This window comes from Lactuca serriola, chromosome 4 (genome assembly GCF_051521515.1).
Source record: "Lactuca serriola cultivar US96UC23 chromosome 4, Lser_US96UC23_V15, whole genome shotgun sequence".
Lineage (NCBI taxonomy): Eukaryota > Viridiplantae > Streptophyta > Magnoliopsida > Asterales > Asteraceae > Lactuca > Lactuca serriola.
Genome location: NC_136411.1, coordinates 81675944 through 81692816, shown reverse-complemented (window position 1 = coordinate 81692816; position 16873 = coordinate 81675944). Strand labels below are relative to the sequence as shown.

The 16873-nt window shown below is 36.1% G+C and overlaps 1 protein-coding gene across 1 annotated transcript; it reads left to right on the top strand.

The window, feature by feature from the left end:
- The first annotated feature begins 1116 nt into the window (after positions 1-1116).
- LOC145100220 (ras-related protein RABA1g-like) lies at positions 1117-3065 on the top strand. Its single transcript, XM_079037581.1, has 3 exons — positions 1117-1439; positions 1517-1937; positions 2430-3065. The coding sequence occupies exons 1-3, from the start codon at positions 1219-1221 to the stop codon at positions 2829-2831; spliced, it is 1044 nt and encodes a 347-aa protein (XP_078893707.1). The 5' UTR covers positions 1117-1218; the 3' UTR covers positions 2832-3065.
- The last annotated feature ends 13808 nt before the right edge of the window (positions 3066-16873 follow it).

Below are 16873 nucleotides of genomic sequence, written 5' to 3'. Positions count from 1 at the left end.
GAAGTATTGATAACTCAGACACTCTCGATTTGGCCAACATCATCGAAAATTTCCTAGAAGAAAGAAAGAAGAGATCAATAAAAGGGGCAAATTGGATGAGGAATTGTAACAATGAAATTGATAATGAAAAGGATCTGATGATTCCAAAAGTAAAAAACAATTCGATGAAGAATAGAAATCGATTACACAAATGCATTATTGGAAGATAAGAAATTTTGAATTTGGGAGTAAAATCAAGAAGAGCTAACTGTGTATTCCCCTGGAGGCGTTTGAAGAGGTGAGGTAGATGCGAATTAGGAATATGTTTTCTGGCATGAATGAAGTAAAAAGGAATGGTTTTTATGTTTCTTTAGGTTACAATTGAGAGAGAGAGAGAGAGAGAGGGAGGGAGGGCAGATGATGAAGGAAAGAAGAGAGAGGAATGTAACGGTGTTTGAATAACCTTGGTTAAGGAAGGATGATGTAAGCAAATAATCTAACGGTGAAAAATTAAGGATTGAAATGAAATGAATGGTCCTGATTTCTTAAGATTAGAATTTAAGTTTCTCTTTTAATAATATTTAGAGATGGTAGAAATGTAATATCATGTATAATTTTCATTTTTTAACAAGCCATGTTAATTACTGTCTTTTATTAGAAAGAAGATTTTCAAAATCTTTGGTTGATATGATATGATACTTTATCCATGATGTAGTTAACAAAACTAATTTATAAAGACAAATCTATTAAAGCATTGAATGTGTAATGATAGTTTTAATTTAAGAAGGCTAAAATTTGATGTTTAAAATGTTTGTATAATTTGTAAATAACGTTAAAACATCTGTATATTTCCTACACAATTTTGTGGGAAAACCACTATATATTTCCTCGTGTATGATCCATCATCAGAAGTTACAAAAATGCTTTTCTAAATTCTGTTTTATTAGAGTTAACTATCTCCATTCCTCAGTAACATTTCATGTAAATAAATAATATATTTTGGTATGTGCAGAATAGTATATATAATCATTTCAGTTATCTATATTGTTCCGTTCAATCGCGATTCCACAAGTCAATCTAAAAAGAAGGTAAACATTAATTATCTTGTATTTATATTTTATGAACGAAATGAGACAATTGATAGAAAACATAACCGGAAAACTAAAAACAAAACTCTAATCATCGTCCATTCTTGGATATCTTTCGTCGAGAACGCTGTTTCGATCACCCTTTAAAGAAATGGGGGCGTTTCATGCAAACGATGATTACGATTACTTGTTCAAGGTGGTTTTGATCGGGGATTCAGGTGTCGGGAAATCCAATCTTTTACTACGATTCTCCGAGAACGAATTCAACCTCGAATCCAAATCCAACATCGGGGTTGAACATGCCATCTGTAGCATCGTCGTTGATGACAAGATCATCAAAGGCCAAATGTGGGACACCGCGGGTAAAGAAAGGTATTTTCGTCATTAATTAATATTTTGAATTCCTAGATCTAACACCCTTTGACCCTATCTGTATATATCCAATACAGATATCGAGCCATAACTAGAGCGTATTATCGAGGAGCGGTAGGTGCATTGATCGTATACGACATCACACGTAGTATAACATTTGAAAATGTTCAAAGATGGTTGAAGGAGCTTCGGGATCAAACAGATCAAAACATCGTGATCATGCTCGTGGGGAACAAAATGGATCAGGCTAACTTACGATCTGTCCAAACAGAGGATGCAAAGACATTTGCAGAGAGAGAGAATATTAACTTATTCATGGAAACATCGGCTCTCAACACGTTAAATGTCAACAAAGCTTTTACCAAAGTGTTGACTCAGATTTACCATGTCGTGAGCAAGAAGAAGGATGATAATCATCATTATCATCAAACGGTTGAACCCAAGGGAGAAAAGATTAACGTTGGAGGTCGTAAAGATGTCGAGATCACAAGGGAAAATGTATGTTTCCTTTTTCCAAAACATACCTTAAATCCTGACATGTTGAGCTTTTCTTAGTATAATAGTTTGCTAGTTCTTCTCACTCTTTTCATTGGTTGAATTTTGATATATCCAAAACATGTCTTTGATTGCCAATAGAGGCTTACCATATCTCATAATCATTATAACATTTAGCTAACCACATTCATACGTTATCCGTAGGATTAATTATGCATATTTGCTCCAAAGTGCGTTTGTATTATGAGTTTATTAATTGCACTGTATTAGGTCCATGCTTTCTTAATTACTTCTCATTTGCAATGTTGCCTTATTATTCGTGAGACATAATGTACTCATCATAATATCCCGGATTCTTTATTTAACTTTTATCCTAATGGAAGTTGTTTCTTTTGCATGCAACTTCTATTTATGCATGTTTATATATTTCAATTGTGTATGTGTATTTGTATGTATATATTACTAATGAACAATGAACAATGTAATGGGTTGCAGGATTTTGCTATGGCATCAAGAATGTATTTACTAGAAAATGGCTCAACAAATGTGCCCCCAAGACTCTCTAGTGTTGATAACTTCTCCATTTGGAAGAACCGTATGATTGGTTTCCTAAACTTCGTTGACTGCAAATTGGTAGAAACAATAAAGGAAGGTCGGCATACTCCTCTAATGGAACGAAGCAGATGGAGTTATGAAGATAAACAAAAAGTTGCCCTTGATGATAAGGCAATGCATATTTTGAGTGTCTCCTTGCCTGATGAAATTTATCGTATTGTCATGTACTGTGAATCAGCTAAGGAAATGTGGGACATTTTGATTGTCGTATTTGAAGGTACTTGTGATAAAGAGGGGGAGACTCAGGAATTATCGGCAGAGGTAGCATTAAAAAATTCCTAATAAAATATATTTAGATAAAAAAAACAATTAAAGATTACCATGTTAATCACCTGAATTGCATCAAACACAAATATGATATTATGGATGCTTATTTAGGGCATATACGATCAAGGTTCTAAATAATGTTAGGCGTGACTTGGCGGCAATGTTAAGCCTCAAGCTTTTACGAGTCATGGCGAGTCATATCGTTTGTAAGGTGTGACTTAAGACTGCAATTTTATATATAATTAATAATTCTACTATAATTTTTTTTATATACATATATGACTTAAGACAGTATTTTGTTAAAGCGAGGCGGGCGAACTTTTTAGAACGTTATGTATGATACTTAGATATTAAGTAGGGCAAATATAATATTTTGGTGTTTATTTAGGGTATATATGAAATTTCCCCAAAAGTTTTTTGCATTCCATGGAATAAACTCATTCCATTCACTCCACGTATTCTTCACACCACACAGAACCTAAACCCTAAACCTAAGGATCATCATCAATTCAAGTGTTTAATATTTGGGAGGAGATTAGAATAGGGTTATACAGAAATGTAACCTAGTTTCACAGCTATATGATATTATGATGTGTGGTTTTTTTCCAAGTTATGTCCTCCATAAAATAATCATCATGTTAACTTTACATTTTATTAATTTAAAGTTGTGTATTAAAAAATGTATAGTTTTTTTTAAATGAGAGCAAAGAGGGGAGAGGGGAGAGAGGTGAGATTTTCGGATTTCACTTTTGAGAAGGGTTAGCCAAAAATCCAAGGGTCTAAGGTTCTATTTATAGTTGGCTGGAAACCTTAGAAACCCCAGATTTGAACATATAATAATAATACTTCAAATCAGGTAATTATCTGATTGGTTTTGAGCACTCTAACAACCTTATGGTGCACATGCACCCCTAGATGTTTTGGATCTATGTTTTCTCTAATTATACATGCAATTTGATTTTCCAAAGCACATCCTAACTAGCATACAATTTGTCACACCCCCAAACCAAGGATGGCGGAAACGTCCGGGGGTGGAGGACTTCATGTATAGTATCACAACAAAGAGTATAATAGTGCTCAAAGTAAATATAACCCTCATAAATATAATTGAAAAAGTTACACCAAGTATATGTTTACAGTTTTCAAACCAATTACATTAAGATGACAAAATGAACTGTTTGACGATTTATCGTCCCATCCTCAAAATGTTGTTGGTTTTTCTGTTTCACTTATTTCCTGAGAATACAAGTAGTTTTGAAAAAGTGTCAACAATTAAGTTGATGAGTTCATAAGAGTTTTGTTTGAGAAAGAAACTGTTTTCCTTGTAAAAGTGACAAAGTATGTTTCCAGAAAATCCAATATTTTCTTTATTATGTATGAAATGAAGACTTCTATGTTATGCGATAATGAACCCTAGAAAGGCCTGTAGATTCCTTCTATAATCACTCAACGTATATAAGTTATATAAAAATTAAGTTAAATAAACCGTTGAATATAATGGGTCTGCCCTAGGTCCACAACCAAACAAGGAACAGGAGATAAGGCGGGCCCACCAATTCTAAGTCGATTGTGATTACTCTAGCATATACACTTAGCAATTATAGCTGAAACCTAACAATTCTAGATGAAATGTAGTTTTAATAGAAATATGTTTCCAAAGAAACCCCAATATTTTCTTAATTAAGTGTGAAATGAATGCTTCTATGTCGTGCGATAATGAACCCTAGAAGGACCCATAGATTCCTTCTATAATCACTCAGCGTATATAAGTTATATAACAATTAAGTTAAATAAACCGTTGATTATAATGGGTCTGCCCTAGGTCCACAACCAAACAAGGAACAGGAGATAAGGCGGGCCCACCAATTCTAAGTCGATTGTGACTAGATCCTTATATAACTCTAGCATATACACTTAGCAATTATAGCTAAAACCTAACAATTCTAGATGAAATGTAGTTTTAATAGAAATATGTTTCCAAAGAAAATCGAATATTTTCCTTATAAAAGTTAGGTAGTCCTAAATCCCAGGACCGAAAATAAACAAGTATTTTTCCATACTTAAAGATATAAAAGTGATTTTAAATCGGCATAAATCCTTTTTGATATAAAAGTGTACAAGTATTTTTTCCATACTTAAAGTAATTTATGTGAGTTAAATCGACACAACTCGCTAATTTGAAAGAAGAACCCGTAAATCTTATGATTTGTTAATACCACATGTGAGCTATTATAACCATGCTAAGACTCAGATGGCCTCGTAATACGACGTTCTTCAGGCGTCGCACGTTAAATGACACTTGTCACCTCAGACCTGCCGTTCTAGCTGTTGCAAGCAGCTCAGGTGCGGGTTTGTCAGACCCAATATAGATCTATACATAACTATCACGCTCTCCCTACAAGAGACTCTCGTTACAATTTACAGGACTTTTGACTTTGTTACCATGAAGGTAACACGAAGTGAATGTCTAACAAATTTATTCATTAACAAATTTACGTGAACTAAACTGAAAACCTTTGGTAAATAAGTTTGAAAAGTAAATGATACATAAACTATACCTATTATAGTTTATCCAAAACGTTTGTAATGTAAATGAACTCTTTTATGAAAATACATTAGTGCTATGAATCCATAAACTATTCTGATTATAGCTTAATATATATGTTCTAAATGAATGAAGAATCTTATCATGAATGACTAAATTTCAGTTTATGATGATAAACTAACAAGAAAACACATTCAATATTTAGAACTTATTGTTATACACTTTGCTCAACACAAGACAAAGTGTTATGAAAGTTATAAGTTGTTAACTAGTTTTTAACCTTTTTGCACTGTTTTAGAAGAATCATACGAAGCCGAAAACTGAATCCGTAAATTCTGAGAGTTCATAAAATGTGTCTAGTTTATCCATAATTTTTATTATGATTTTTGGAAGTCTTTAACTTGGTTTAAAATGTCCATATTCACAAACTGGTCCGGATTTGTTCTTGAAATGATAAGGTGTTTTGTAAAAATCACCATAAATCGTAGAAAAATCGTATGGAGATGCGCAAGTAGTCATTTTAAAGGTATAAACCTGAACTATTTGCATCTAATACAGTTTTGAAAACTAAAATATTTAAGTTGACCAAAACAGTCCGTAAATGGAGTTAAACTTTCTTGATGAAAGCTGTTGGAAAAGTTTAGTTGTGTTCTTGGTGTTTTAACTTGTATTCCCCCCCCCCCCCCCCCCCCCCTTAAAACTTAATAAAACATGAAAAGATAGGGGTATGAACTCACCTTGAGTGATTTTAGTAGATGGATGATGAAGAAAGGTAGTGTTCAACTCAAGAACACTTAGATGATGCTTGAAGATTCGAAGATCTAACAACAAATATGGCGATATTTGTGTAAGGAACTCATGATTTGAGTGAAGAAGGGTAAGGAAATCAAGTGTGGGAAGAGATTTACTTACCAAGGTAGATGAAGAACTTGAAAATCAGCCTTGAAATCTCATAATTTAGAGAGAGAAGTGAGAGAGAATGAGTTTTTGCTTCTTGGTGAAGTATAAGTGAATGGGAGGAGAGATAAGGGTTTTTCCTACCCTTGAGTCAAAGTGCTTGGCTGGAAAGAGGGGGAAAAGGACAATGAAATGACCATGTATGGTGGAAGGAAAAGGGTTGGTCATTAAGTGTGCATGGGTGGTTGCTTATGTCATACACTAAAGAAAAGTCAACACTCCACCCAAAATATCCTACCCACTAATGTTGGATAAGATTTACACTCAAAAACGTGATTAATTATGAATTTAGGGGTTTTATATGTTAAAACATAATTTTGGGTGAAAATCCCGCGTTAAAATTATGTAAAACGGGCTTAAAATGAACTCGTTATCGAAAACCGGGTGAAAAAGGGCTTCCTGCGAGACTTCTCGGTACTGGGCTGAGGTTCGGTCCCTTCTGGTCATGGACCGAAGGCGAAAGTGGTTTGGACCCGAAATGTAGCGAAGGCAAAGGTAGAGTTCGGTCCGAGAGGACCTTCGGGTTCGGTCTATGCGAGGTTCGGGCCCGAGACTTCGGGTTCGGTTCATGGCAGCTTTGGTCCTTCAGCAGTTCGGTCCCTTCATAGGCCTTCGGCCCTAAGAGGGTTCAGCCCTTTAAGAGGGGTTTTGGTTCCTTAAGTCTATTTTACCCGTTTTTACCCCGTTTTAAGTGGTTTTTGACCCGGTTAAGGGTCGTGATGACCCAAAAGACTATAAAAAGTTAAAGGAACTTTTGAGAGAGATTTGGGAGAGATTTCACATACTTGGAGAGATTTCTCATACTTAAAGAGATTTCTCATACTTAGAGAGATATCTTTTGTGACCTTTTTAAGTGTTTGGCTTCGCAACGCTAGGTTCCTAAACCCCGTTAAGCCATGTTTAAGGATCTTACACACTCCCGATGAGTATGCAACATTGTTTTATTGGTTTGGTTCATTACTTACCATAGTTTTAGGTTAAGGAAATCTAGATATACGAACTTTTCAATTGATGATTTCTCATTAGAATAGCGAGTTGTATAGTAATTACCTAACGTAAGCCCTAGTACACAAGGGTTAATCGAGTCGACCGGTTTGACTTGTTGACTTTAGTTGACTTTGACTTGACCGAAAATTGACGGTTGTCACACAATTCAACAAAATAACTAGTTAGATAACTTACCTCTTGATAGGACTTGTAGTTCTTGGCCTTCAAAAGCTTTAGCACCTCAAATGTGATGCCTCTAATGTGTCACAAACACCAAGTGCAAAAGGAGGCTTGAGAGAATAAGTTACTTAGCACAAAATTGATTCACACTCTCCAAGAATGTATGTGGCAACCGATTTAGGCTCTAGGGGGTTCCATTTATAGTGTGAAAAGTGCTAGGGTTACATCCATGCAAATCCTAATACACCATGACTCTTCATATTACTTAGGTTCCATGGGTTAAACCTCCATGGACTATCCATGTTGGTTTAGCCCATCCTAATAAACCATGGATCATTGACCCACACTATAAGAATCATTGATTTACCAAACTAGTCTCTGTATATTTAATTAGTCTCTTTTGATCAATAAATTAATTCCAAATTAATTTTTATCAATACTAATTAAATAATATGATTTCATATTAATATATTATACTTGTAATATATTAACAAATCAAAAAATAACATTATTCTCAAAAGTCCATCCTATCGAGTTGCATTGGTGAAGGCAACCCAAAAGGACCATGCTACTCTCGGGTCAAATACATACCAATTATAGTTATGGGCTTAGACACCTAATCCAACAGTCTCCCACTTGGATAAGTCTAATAACTATAATTACAAGTACGACTCAAACCCGACTAGCAATCGTAGTCTTAAAAGCCGTTGTCGAACTCTGAGCTAGTCAGTGACACGTCCTTTAGATAAGGGATCATATAATCCTCCGTTCTTCAAGATATCAATCGAACGAATACATGGAACAACGCCATACTTATTGTCCAGCAGTTTGTTTCTCGATCTCCGATTTGTTTGACAGAGAAGTTAATTGAACACATCAATTTAGTCCCAACCGGGCCTACACATAAGTCAAAACAAAATCATTGAGGGGCCCAAGATATCACTTTTAATCCTTCAATAATTAAAAGTAACAGATAAACTTCAACATTATATTTTTGTACTAACTATTCATCAAATCATACACAACAGTGTGTTTTATAACATCAAGTTACTGATGCGTTTTGTATAACCAACTCATAGTCAACAACTCACCATATCTTGGTTTGAAGACTTATATGATATTATTGTCTCACGATCACTCGTGACAAATTCCATGAAGTGATTCAAGTGAGTGTGGGCTTAATCCAATACTCAAACCTTATGAGCATTCATGAATGTTGTAGCAATCTTTTGCTATGTCTAAAACACTTCAGACAATCTACAAGCCAAATTCATGACAGTCTTGCCTCAATACCTACTTCCAAAGTAAGATCGACTATGGATAGTTTGAATAATATAATTATTCTAGAAGTCAAAACATGCAAAATGAAACAATAGTAAACAACTGACACAAGATAGTAACTTTACTCATAAATAAATAAAAAACACCTTTTATTTAATCATCAAATGCCAATTACATTTTATCTATATTACAAGTTTGAAAATAGCTATCTAATCATTAAAACTAATATCATCCTTCAGCCCAATTTTCCATGCATGCTGCATATGCTTAACCCTACTCAGTCCCTTCGTGAGGGGATCTGTTGGGTTCTCATCTGATGATACCCTCTTTACCAAGAGGAGTCCTTCTTCCACCCGATGTCTTATGAAGTGATATTTCCTGTCGATGTGCCCGGATCTGCCATGATCCCTTGGTTCCTTAATTAAGGCAACCACATCCTCATTGTCACAGAAAATCTCCATAGACTCCTTTATAGCTTGTACAATTCCAAGGTCTGCAATGAAGTTCTTTAGCCATATCGCCTTCTTCGACGCTTCGCTTGCTGCTATGTACTCTGAATCGCATGTTGAACTAGCTGCAGTCTCCTGTTTGGAACTTTTCCAAGTTATTGCTCCTCCATTCAGGGTAAAAACCCAGCCCGACTGAGAGTGGAAATTATCTATGTCTGTCTGAAAGTTGGCGTCACTATACCCTGTGACTCTTAAGTCATCACTCCCACCAAGAGTAAGGAACCAGTCCTTAGTCCTGTGTAGGTACTTAAGAATGTTCTTTACCGTAGTCCAATGAGCTTTACCAAGATTCCCTTGATATCTGTTGACCATGCTCAAAGCAAAGGCCATATCAGGGCGAGTACAAGTCATAACATACATGATCGAGCCAACTACGGAAGCATATGGTACTCGACTCATCTCATCTATTTCAGCATCTCTACTCAGACTCTGAGTCTTGCTCAGTTTGGTATTGCCTTGGATGGGTAAGTCACCTTTCTTGGAATTCTCCATGCTGAATCGTTTCAACACATTGTCCAAGTATGTACTTTGACTAAGTCCAATTAGTCTTTTACTCCTGTTTCTCAATATCCTTATCCCTAGGATGTAAGCAGCTTCTTCAAGGTCCTTCATAGCGAAACACTTCCCAAGCCAGGACTTAACCTCCTGCAAGGTTGGAATGTCATTTCTCGAAAATCCAAACTCTTTGACTTTCTCATTGAGACAAAGATTCCATCTGCGAGATGCTTGTTTCAATCCATAAATGGATTTCTCAAGCTTACACACTCTATTAGGGTACTTTGTATTGACAAAACCCTATGGCTGACTCATGTAAACATCTTCAGCCAACTTCCCATTAAGGAAAGTGGTTTTGACATCCATTTGCCACATTTCATAGTCATAAAGTGCAGCTATGGCTAACATAACCCTAATAGATTTAATCTTTGCTACTGGCAAGAAGGTCTCATCATAGTCAACTCCATGAGTTTGAGTAAAGCCCTTCGCAACCAGTCGCGCCTTATATGTGTGTACTTTCCCATCCATGTCGCTCTTCTTCTTGAAGATCCATTTGCACCCGACTGTCTTACGACCCGGTACATTGTCAACCAAGTTCTAAACTTGATTGTCATACATGGACTGAATCTCGCTTTCCATAGCCTCTTTCCACTTTTCAGACTCGGGGATTACCATGGCTTCCTTGTAATTGTTAGGCTCATCCAAATTTACCAGTGTGCTATCACTGATAAACGTATCACCCTCAGATGTTATATGGAAACCATACAACATAAGTGGAACACTAACTCTACTGGAGCGCCTTAGAGGTACGGACTCATCAACTGGTTCAACAGGAGTTTCCTCATCAGGTTGATTGCTAGTGTTTGAGGTTCCTTCACTGCTTAACTCTTGAAGCTCTTCAAGGTCAATTTGCCTCCCACTATCTCCTTGGCCTATGAGTTCTTTCTCGCGAAAGACTCCTATCCTCGAAACGAAGACAACATTGTCACTTGGTCTGTAGAAGAGATATCTAAAGGATTTCTGTGGGTAGCCGATGAAAATACACAGCTCACTATGAGGTTCGAGCTTGTCGAGAGTCTTGCGTCTCACGAAAGTCTCACAACCCCAAACCTTGATGTGTGCTAACGAGGGAACCTTCCTTGTCCACATCGCGTGAGGTGTTTTGGTAACCTTCTTAGTTGGAACTAGATTAAGGATATGGGTGGCAGTCTCTAAGGCATACCCCCATAATGAGATAGGTAATAAAGCTCAACTCATCATGGAACGAACCATGTCCAACAAGGTTCGATTGTGCCTCTCACCCACACCATTAAGTTGTGGTGTCCTAGGTGGCATCAATTGTGAAACAATCCCACATTCCTTAAGATAGTCTTGGAACTCGATACTAAGATACTCACCACTCTGATCGGATCGGAGCATCTTTATCTTCCTGTCCAGCTGATTCTCCACTTCTTGTTTAAACTCTTTGAATCTTTCAAAGGTTTCTGACTTATATTTGATTAAGCAGATATAGCAATATCTGTTGTAATCATCAATAAAAGTCACATAGAAGCAACTAGCATCCCTTGTGACGGTTCTGAAGGGTCCACACTCATCGGTGTGTATGTGATCCAACAAACCTTCACCCCTTTCACAAGTACCAGTGACGGGTGACTTGGTCATCTTTCCAAGTAAACAAGATTCGAAAGTGTCATCCGGCCTTAAGTCGAATGACTCCAAAACTCCAGCCTTTTGGAGTTGGCCTATGCGCTTCTTGCTAACATGTCCAAGACGACAATGCCACAAGCATGCCTTATCCAAACTATTGGAAAAATCAATGTGCAACACATTATTTCCTAAGCTGTCTACAACCATCACAGTTTCATATACACCATTACAAGGCAATGCTTTAAAATAAAAAACACCATTATAAAAAGCATTAATAGCACCAAATTCATTATCAAATGGAAACTAAAACCTTGTTTGTACAAACCATGAAAGGAAATAATATTTCTCGCCATATCAGACGAGTAGCAACAATTATTCAAATCTAATTCTAACCCACTACTAAGCCATAAAGAATAAACTTCAATCTTGGTGACAGACGACATTTTCCTATTCCCCATTATCAAGTTCATCTTCCCGTGCTCCACATCCTTACTTATTTTTAGTCCCTACAAATCAGAACAAATGTGAAATCCACAACTTGTATCAAGGACCTAAGAACAAGAATGTGATGAATTATTAGATAGAATAGTATAAATACCTGCATGGGTGGCCTTAACCTTACCATCTTTGACATCCTGCAAGTATTTGGGGCAGCTTCGCTTCCAGTGCCCCTTTTCATGACATTAGAAACACTCTGCTTCCTTAGGAATGGTAGAGGGAGCAGCGGAACCACCTTTGGTTCCACTTGAAGAGGGTCCATCAAGAGACTTCCCTTTGCGGCTCTTAAAGGGAGCCTTCCACTTCTTCCCTTTCCCATGTCTAATTTCCAAGACAAGGGTAGTAGCAGTAGGAGTAGAAACAACAAATTTACCTTTGAGACTACTTTCAGCAGTCCTCAAAAGGCCTTGAAGCTTGCTAAGAGTGACCTCCTCCTTGTTCATATGATAGGTCATACGGAACTGATTATAACATGGAGGTAAAGAGTGTAGAATGGTATCTATGGCCAACTCTTCATCGAAGTTCACATTCAATTTCAACAAGCTGTCCACAAACCTTTGCATTTTCTACAAGTAGGTCATGATGGGTTCTTCATCCTTCATCTTTGTTGTTATCATGGAGGCAATGATTTCATACCTCTCTTGACGAGCACTTTGATGGTATATTTCCATCAGGTCTTGGTGCATCTCAAAAGGGTAGAAGTCCTCATAGGACTTTTGGAGTTCAGTCGTCATAGTGGCCAACATGATACAAGACACCTTGGTGGTATCCTTCTCATGAGTCCTAAACTCAACGATCTCCTCAGGAGTAGCAGACGACTCATCAATTTCCTTAAGCTCTTTGTCGATGACATATTCCTTGTACTCATAACGAGTAACCATCCTAATGTTCCTGATCCAATCATTAAAGTTGGAACCATCAAATATAACTCTCCCACTCAAGTTCATTAGGTAGAAAGAGCCATTAGGGATTGAGCCAGAAGCAGTGTTGGAAGACATCTGAAAAAGAAAGAGAAAGTTTAGATTAGATAAGTGTCCTTAATATAACACTCAAATGAAATATTAAGGCTAGGAAATATTTTACAATTTGGAAGAGGGATGTCGTAATCCAATTGCAAAATATTTGAAAGTAAGTAAATGACGATTTACCAATTTCCACCATGAAAAATGAAATTGATTATTAAGTTTTAATTGGGTTGAAATTCCTAGATTCATTTGAGATTCATTGTACTTTTCAATGGCATGTTTAAATCTCAATTATGCCCTTCAAGTTTGTGACTGTGATACCGAGGATCACAAACAAGGTGTGAATAACCATGCAAATGTGCTTGGTACACTCGATGTCATTTATCACCTAATCAATGTGTCGGTTAACCACACACGCTCCATTGATCTATGACAAACATCAAGCTACCCTTTGCCACCCTTACTAGTCCAATTTAATGTTCTGGTTAACCACACACGCTCCATTAACGACTTGGCAAGGTGCAAGGTGCAATTTCATGGATTAGCATCAATTTCACATTTTTCCTAAAGTAACTACGATTGGGAATTTAATAAAACATTTAGTTATTTTATAATTATCATTAATACTTTTAACGAGAATTATTGTTTTATCCTACCCGTTCGGCTAACGAACCTCCATCAGTCAAAGAAGCGGTAGGTGAGAGTGGACACCTATTAAACCACCATTTTAGAGGCAGTCACCTTATACCCCCCTTATACATCGGCTTCGTGAATGAGGCCTACTAACGATAAGACTGACTTGTCTTATACATATATATATATATATATATATATATATATATATATATATATATATATATATAATCATTAAACTTTTAATATTATAATAGTATAAAGGTTGAATTTTAAACTTTTAAAATTCTAAGGTTTGGAATTAAAGTATTCATAAGTGTGACTTTACAAATTCCAAAACTTGAGGGAAAGTTTTAAAACTCTTCAAAACTTTTCATTTCCATAACTTATGAGTTTAATGACTTTTAAAAGTGTGACTTTTCATTTTCCATAACTTGAGGACAAGTTACGGAATTCATTAAAGGCATTTAGATCAATATTTTAATTAACAAAATAATCAAATAATTTATCTATGATCTAATTAAACTCATAAGTCAAGATAATTCATATCAACAATTTGCAAGAATTAGCCTAATCATATAAACTAATACAAATCTTGAAATTTTGACAATTATCTTTTAATTGGATGAGCATGATCACTACCATATCAAGAAAACATCTTTTATGTTTCAAAAAACAGTTTTTGGTAATGATCTTAATCCAATTCTAGTCAAAAACTCGAAATTCTGCACCCAGAGCCATCAACTCGACGAGTGCATGAACCTGACTCGTCGAGTTGGTCTTTAACTGAGTGGACTCATCGAGTCAGCCAGTAAACTCAGCGAGTTCATCAGTCAGAAACCAGAAAAATGCTTTTTTTCAATTTGGAAAATTAATAAGCATCAAGTATAACAGAAAACAATCTTAGGCTTTGATACCACTGATGGGTTTTGAGCACTCTAAAAACCTTATGGTGCACATGCAACCCTAGATGCTTTGGATCTATGTTTTCTCTAATTATACATGCAATTTGATTTTCCAAAGCACACATCCTAACTAGGATACAATTGAACAAAATAACTAGTTATATAACTTACCTCTTAATAGGACTTGTAGTTCTTGGCCTTCAAAAGCTTTAGCACCTCAAATGTGATGCCTCTAATGTGTCACAAACACCAAGTGCAAAAGGAGGCTTGAGAGAATAAGTTACTTAGCACAAAATTGATTCACACTCTCCAAGAATGTATGTGGCAACCGATTTTGGCTCTAGAGGGTTCCATTTATAGTGTGACAAGTGCTAGGGTTACATCCATGCAAACCCTAATGCACCACGACTCTTCATATTACTTAGGCTCCATGGGTTAAACCTCCATGGACTTTCCATGTTGGTTTAGCCCATCCTAATAAACCATGAATCATTAGCCTACACTATAAGAATCATTGATTTACCAAATCAGTTCTCGTATATTTAATTAGTCTCTTTTGATCAATAAATTAATTCCAAATTAATTCTTGATCAATAATAATTAAATAATATGATTTCATATTAATATATTATACTTGTAATATATTAACAAATCACAAATAACCTTACTCTCAAAAGTCCATCCTATCAAGTTACATTGGTGAAGGCAACTCAAAAGGACCATGATACTCTCGGGTCAAGTACATATCAATTATAGTTATGGGCTTAGACACCTAATCCAACATTATCTAGTTTCCTAATTATCAAACGGAGGCTTCCAAAACCCTATCAAGGGATCCCAAAAACCGGCATCATAAGAGGATTCTAGATCCTCTCCATTGTTCAACTATAGAACAATTATAGCTCATCTTATATAATTTTAATAAATTTTAATTAACCAAAAATTAATCTTAAATTAATTCGTAATTAATTATTTCTATTTCTAATTAATATATCAATCATATAATATATTAATAAATCATATAACTCTCACCTCTAACAACCCAAGCTATTTCTTGGTTATGAGGATTACCCAAAAAAGACTTTACTTTTATTTTGCAACATTATACCAATTTAGTTAGGACCTTAGACACCTTAATCCAACAATCTCCCACTTGGATAAGTCGATAACTACAATTGCATGTATAATTCTGAATAAACAGTAAAGTGTGTTTTGCAAAGACATTATCAAACTCTAATTAGACGTCGGTCCTGAGATAAGTGATAAACTATCCATTCGTTCTTCTTGATATCGTATAGACACGAGACATGTATTTAAATCAATCTCATTCTCCCATATTTTGGTTCCCGATTTCCCAATTTGTGATGACATCATTAGACTACCAATTGAACACATAAATTTAGGCTTCGCTAGGCCAAGCACTATAATGTCAACATCAAATCACCGAGGCACCCAAAGATATCGTTTTTCCTATTAAGATAAAAGGAACGAATAAACATTGACTATATAATCATCCATTTTACTCACCAAATTATGCATGAAATTACATTTTATAAAACCTAGTTACAAGATGACCACCAATGCACAATTGATTTGTGAAATATGACTTATATATCTCTATTTTAATAATAAAAAATATTAGCGTCTTAGAATTACTTGTGATTGAATCCATGAAGTAATCTTTAAGCGTGAGTCTTATTTGTATTACTGACCGGAGGGTCTCATCTGCTTTATGTATTATCATGCATTCTGTCTTTGTGACTTATTTTGTTATATTATTCTATATATATGTTGAGCTATAACCGGATGGTCTATACCGAGACATGGGGCCGAAAGATCTTCGCTGAGACACATGACCAGAGGGTCCTTATCGAGATATAGCCATGAGAGGCTTATTATTTGTGTATGTGGTATTTTGGGGAACTTACTAAGCTTCGTGCTTACCGTGTCGATTTAAATGTGTTTCACCTACTTAAGTTGATTCCGGATGTAACATCCTGGAATATCAAGAGTAGAGTTGAAGAGCTAAAAGTGTAAATGGGAAAGGGCAACTTGGCGAGTCCACGAGTGGACTCAGCAAGTAGGGTTGCGACTCTGGTCGCGTGTTAAGTGGCCAACTCGGCGAGTCGCAGGATGGACTCGGCGAGTAGGCGCTGAGTGGAGAAAACCCTAATTTTGGAGGATGAGCCCTATATAAAGGACATTATACCCTCTCCCCAGCCTCTTTACCCTCTCTTGAAGTCCAGAAAACCCTAAGACGCGATTGGGAGGGATTTGAGTGCATTTGAACCTTGGAGAAGAGATTTTGGAGGAGATCTTGGAGAGTTAGGAGGCTTGGAGCAAGGGGCTTTGCTAAGATTCAGATTTCTCTTCTGTTGGGGCTTCCTTTTGAGGTATTACTTCGTTTCTTGTGTTGTTATTCATCTAGATTCATCATTTTGGAGTATGTGGAAAA

Coding starts and splice junctions, on each gene's coding strand:
- LOC145100220 (XM_079037581.1), top strand. CDS start 1,219: ATGGGGGCGTTTCATGCAAACGATGATTACGATTACTTGTTCAAGGTG. Junction 1,440..1,516: donor GACACCGCGGGTAAAGAAAG/GTATTTTCGTCA, acceptor TATCCAATACAG/ATATCGAGCCATAACTAGAG. Junction 1,938..2,429: donor TCGAGATCACAAGGGAAAAT/GTATGTTTCCTT, acceptor AATGGGTTGCAG/GATTTTGCTATGGCATCAAG.